This window comes from Benincasa hispida, chromosome 8, assembly GCF_009727055.1.
Source record: "Benincasa hispida cultivar B227 chromosome 8, ASM972705v1, whole genome shotgun sequence".
NCBI classification, from domain to species: Eukaryota; Viridiplantae; Streptophyta; class Magnoliopsida; order Cucurbitales; family Cucurbitaceae; genus Benincasa; species Benincasa hispida.
The window spans coordinates 30,191,016-30,196,351 of NC_052356.1; the positions used below are offsets into that span (position 1 = coordinate 30,191,016).

Genomic DNA, 5,336 nt, shown 5'->3' on the forward strand with positions numbered 1-5,336 from the left:
AGCTTTATTATTCTAATTTATTTTGCTCTTTTTTTTTCAAGGTGTCCTATATTTTTTGGTCATCCAAAAAAAAAAAAAACTACATTTTTTCTTATAGGGTTTTTGTTTAGTTAAGTGTTCCAAATTCCAAATCCAATAGTGGGCCCGGATATACTTGTCATTAACGGTCATCAAATTGAACCGTCCGGTCTGGTTCATTACGAAAAAACAAGACAACAAACGAACAATCCGGCCGGTCGAAATGGATTGGCTGAACGATTTCCTTCTCTTCTTTTGCACCTTCAACATTTCAGTCTTCTTCTTCTTCAACCTCCAAAACAATGGCGTCTCTACAAGAATTACTCACTAGAGAAGGATTTGAGGGCAGTAATTTCCCCACTACTCGAAAATCCTTGAGGTCCAAAGGAAGAAGCAGAGCAGCCCCAGATGATTCTGTAACTTTGCCCATATACATTTGCCACGACAAGAAAATCATCGATTCTTCAAAGAAAAAGGCTGAAAAACCTCTTATACGAAATGGGTCTTCCGTATATTCCTCTAAACGAGTCGGTTCGGTCTCCGAGACCTTGCTCTGTAAATCAATGGAGGAACCCGCCATTGATGAAATTGCTATACGAGCTGTGGTTTCGATTCTTAGTGGGTATGTGGGGAGGTACTCAAAGGACGAAAGTTTTAGAGAAATAATGAGAAAAAAGTGTAATCCGTGTTTGATACGAAAAGGGGAAATGGAGAGTGGGATTTGCAGTAATTTGGAGATGGGTATGAAAAGTGTTGACAGATTAGTTGAAGAAGGCCAGGGAAATGAAAGGGAATTGAGAATGAAAGCTTCTAGGAATTCTATTGGGCTTCTTAATATGGTGATTACTTCTTTGAATTCTGCAAAAAAATCGACCAAAAATGGTGCTCAGTCTCATCTTTCTTCATGTGCTCAGCTCTATTTAGCGATTGTTTACAAGATAGAGAAGAATGAGAAGGTTTCTGCTAAGCATCTTCTTCAAGTGTTTTGTGATTCTCCATTTTTTGCTCGAACCCATCTTCTGCCAGAGCTTTGGGAGCATTTCTTTCTTCCCCATCTCCTTCATTTGAAGGTTTGGTACAATCAGGAGCTTGAATTTGTGTCCAACTTTGAATGTGAACATAAGGACAGGAAAATCAAGGCCTTGAGTAAGGTCTATAATGAGCATATGGATAGGGGAACTGTTCAATTTGCTTTGTATTATATACAATGGCTTAAAGATGGAGCCAGAGCCCCTCCTGTTCCTGTGGTTCCTTCACCTTCAAAATCCATCCATAAGGCTTCCAGAAGATCATCGGATTCGTACTTTTTGCAGTCGTCTTCAAATAAGAATCTGTAAGTTGCTTCAAGATTATGTTTCTTTATGTTATTTGAAGTGAAATGTCCACCTGAATAGTGTTTTGATGAGTGCTTTTTTAATGGTTGTTTTGGTGATGATGAAAGATATCATGCTGTTTTTGGTCCAAGTCTTGACCAGCAATTAGCAGAATTGAGGAGTGGAAATGTGGTTGCAGCCAAAGCAAGGAGTTCAAATGAAAAGGAGATCTTATATTCAAACAAGAACTATGAAAATATTGCTTCTGTTCGTGTCTGTAACTCTATCTTACATCTTCAATATAGAATCATTTGGTTGGTTATGTTAGGAAAATCTAAATGAACTTGTTTTTCTTTTCCTCCCTTCTTTATTGTTTCTATAGGATGAACACAACAACCGTAGAATGCCATCCATCCTTGATTACCGAGGTCATAATACTGACTCATGGCGCGAGACCGTAAAATCTGACTATTTTCGATTCTTCACATGTCAGAATATAACAAAAGAATACTTGGAAAGCAGCAATGTGATTACCAAAAACAGCGTTGTTAGAGTGGAAGGAAGAAACCATCTTCTTTCCAACGATTTCAGCAAGGCCATAACTGCAATCTGCTCCTCGGATGTCTTGAGTGAATGTGAGATAGCCATTCGTGTAGTAACCAAAGCTTGGTTAGACGCCCATGATGACACTACCATTGAGGTTGCATTATCGAAGCCACCAGTTGTCGAGGGAATGCTGGAGGTTTTATTAGCTTCCGACGACGATGAGATTTTAGAATTAGTGATTTCAGTTTTAGCCGAACTTGCTGCAAGGAGTGAGGTTATTCGACAGATTATATTGAACTCTGATCCACAGCTTCAAGTGTTTCTTAAACTCTTGAAAAGTAGCAGTCTATTCCTCAAAGCATCAATTTTACTTTATCTATCAAAGCCACAGGCAAAACAGATGATTTCGGTCGAATGGTTACCACTAGTCCTTAGAGTACTGGAGTTTGGAGGCCAGTTACAGACATTATTCTCGATACGGTGCAAGCCACATGAAGCAGCATTTTACCTTCTAGACCAACTCCTGAAAGGGTTTGATGAAGACAGAAACTTAGAGAATTGTAGACACTTGATTTCGCTTGGGGGATTAAGTTTGTTGCTGAGAAGGTTAGAGAGAGGTGAGATTGAAGAAAGGAAGAATTCTGTTTCAATTATTTCGTGTTGTATCCAAGCTGATGGAAGCTGTCGAAACTACTTGGCCGAGAATCTGAACAAGGCTTCACTTCTTGAACTTATTGTTCATGAAAGCAACAAAAACTCTGATAGGTGTGGTTTGGCTTTACTTGTGGACCTACTCTGCCTTAGTAGGTATGAACTGTTTTTGTTTCCTCTTGATTTTATGCTGCATTTATGGTAGCTCACCCATTAATCGAGCATATTGAATAACTTAACAGAAGAACAAGGATCACTAATCTCTTGGATGGACTTAAAGAAGGATGGAGTGGCTTGGGCATCATGAACATTTTGTCAGTTTATCTTCAGCGAGCTCTTCCTGAGGAGCAGCCTTTAGTTGCAACAATACTATTGCAGCTTGATTTCATGGTATTTCAGAGTTTGATTCTATGAAAAGCATGGTTAAATAGGTTAAATTTAAAAGTAGAGATAGATGGAGTTGGTTTCTCTATTGTCTTCTAAAGTTCTAATCTTTTTCCTTAGTCTCTTTGACAAGAAAATAGTACTTGTTCTTGTTAACAGTGATTGCTTTTAAATACTTTGAATGGTTCCCACATGAAGTTGCAGTCATATTGCAGGAAGACTCCCTCAACTGCAGCATATTCAGAGAAGAGGCCATCGTGACAATTATAACTGCCTTGAACTCTCGAATATGTCGAGAAAAGGGACAGGACAATTTGGCTAGAGCTCTCTTGATTTTGGGAGGTCGTTTTTCATGTACCGGAGAACCAAGCACAGAAAATTGGCTTCTAAAACTAGCAGGTTTCAAAGAGAACTCTGGGGATTCATCTCACAGCCAGCCTCTGTACGATGATGTCGTGCAATTGGTGAGCTTTGCTTCAAATTCTCATGGATTTTGTTACTCAACAACGATTTGTTTAGATAGATTCTCATATTGGTTTAAATATATAATTTTCCCTCACTCCAAATGATCAGTATGAAGAGGAAGAAGATGTGGTGAATTGGCAGTTGAAAGCAGCTACTGTATTGTTTAACCATGGACATAAGAGTTTATTGTCTGCCCTTTCGACATTGATGACGAGTTGTATATTAAGTCTAGCGAAAGCAAGTCTTATCACAGTTTCATGGATGAGCAGATACCTGTTTGTTATTAAAGATGAGAAGTTATGTTTGATGGCACCCTCGATTCTAGTACCGCCCTTGATAAAATACTTGAATCACGACAAAGATGTTGAGGACCAAGTGCTCGCATCATATTCATTGCTTAATCTCAGCAAGTATACAGGTGAGAGTTCTTTCACTCTCTACATTTTTCAGTCAAAATATAACATCAAACAAATCTTCATTGTTCTTTTGAACTTTGTGTATAGAATGCAAGCATATCTTCCGATTGTTCGATGAAGACACTTTAGACTATCTTCAAAATCTTTCTCTAGTAACATGGACAGCAGAAGAACTGACCTTGATCCTTAAAAGCCGATCGATGCATCCATATACCGAACACGAGAATTCACACATTCAAAGAAGCACAAGAAAATGATTCAGGTTTCTCTTCTTTCCTGGTTGTAGCCATTTCCTGCTCATCAAGATGATCATATATATATATATATATATTCGTTTTTTATTTGATTGATTATTCCATTTCGAGCTTTTACGTGTAATTTCTAGTTACATTTACGACCCCCTATCCTTTTGTAAATAGGAAAGTTATGACAAAAGCCCCATTGTTGATGTTAAAAAGAGAAACATATTGAAATGTTTTTTGACTGGGGTTGTGTTGTTTTGGAGTAAGGCAATCATTTAGCAAATGTTGCTTTCAAAATTTGTTGGGAAGTTTCTATCAGTGTCTTCTGATAAATGGGGTGAAATGCATTATAAGGCAAAAGGCAAGTGAAAGTGGGGGCAGTGACTTGTTGGATGCTCACATAGAAAACACTCTCTGAAGATTTTTTGTTCTTGTTTTTCTGCCTATTGAAGCACTTATGGCCCCCAAGTCTTCGCATCTTGGATAGTGGCAAAGCTTGGCATGCCACATATTTGTTTTGGAGTAAGGCAAACATTAGTTACATTTACGACCCCCTCGAACTATTGACTTAAGAAATAAAAACTAATGTTGACACCATTTCTGATGATTGAAGCAATCAAACCCATCACTCAAATTGAAATTGATAATGTTTGAAGTGATTTTAGGCGATACTGAGGGAGTATTTGAGGCGTTGAGTTGAGTTTTAAAGTTTGAAATTAATATGTTGAAGTTAGGAAGTCTATGTTCAGCGTGTAAAGTTGTTTAGTTGGAGTTCCTCGATAAATGAGTAAAAGAAAAAAAAAATGAAGAGAAGATGGATTTCATCGATAAATGTACAAACTTCAATGAGGAACACGGTTGAAGTTAGTGGAGTTGAGTTATTTAACATAAATTTATGAAGTATGGGCCAAACATCACTGAAATTTACAAAAACACTTTTAGTTAAACTGTTCCACAATGATTTCGAATAACACTATTCATTGTCGTTTTTTAAATTCACCTACATATGTGCTGTATATCAAATCATTCCAAGTAACATTCCGAATGTTTTGAAGCTGCGATGATATTAAAAGTGGAAAAAAGTTGTAGAAGGAAATAATAGAAAGTTGTGGAAGGGTGAAGGTTTGGAAGAAACTTTCAAGTTGCAAAATTTGCATTATGTTGGTGAAAAGAAAGAATGTGGGTGATTGATATGTGATGTGGATGAGGGCATGAAGTTTTTTTCACCAAGTTGAAATAGATGATTATAAAGACTATAGAGAGATGAGACAAAAAGTTTTGAGTTCCCACTACCACTATTC

The 5,336-nt window shown here is 37.4% G+C and overlaps 1 protein-coding gene across 2 annotated transcripts; it reads left to right on the forward strand.

The window, feature by feature from the left end:
* Positions 1-279: 279 nt before the first annotated feature.
* LOC120083195 (putative E3 ubiquitin-protein ligase LIN-1) lies at positions 280-4,276 on the forward strand. Of its 2 annotated transcripts, none has more exons than XM_039038838.1 (7): positions 280-1,351; positions 1,460-1,604; positions 1,714-2,684; positions 2,771-2,918; positions 3,128-3,376; positions 3,486-3,795; positions 3,881-4,276. In XM_039038838.1, exons 1-7 carry the CDS (start codon positions 321-323, stop codon positions 4,048-4,050), a joined length of 3,024 nt encoding a protein of 1,007 aa, XP_038894766.1. In that variant the 5' UTR covers positions 280-320; the 3' UTR covers positions 4,051-4,276. The 2 variants fall into 2 exon arrangements, with proteins under 2 accessions (XP_038894766.1, XP_038894767.1); XM_039038839.1 differs by having other exon boundaries at positions 1,460-1,598.
* The last annotated feature ends 1,060 nt before the right edge of the window (positions 4,277-5,336 follow it).

Bases quoted from the DNA above. Each gene is read 5' to 3' on its own strand.
- LOC120083195 (XM_039038838.1), top strand. From the start codon at position 321: ATGGCGTCTCTACAAGAATTACTCACTAGAGAAGGATTTGAGGGCAGT. The intron at 2,685-2,770 runs GTATGAACTGTT...ATAACTTAACAG, and splicing joins GACCTACTCTGCCTTAGTAG to AAGAACAAGGATCACTAATC. The intron at 3,796-3,880 runs GTGAGAGTTCTT...CTTTGTGTATAG, and splicing joins TAATCTCAGCAAGTATACAG to AATGCAAGCATATCTTCCGA.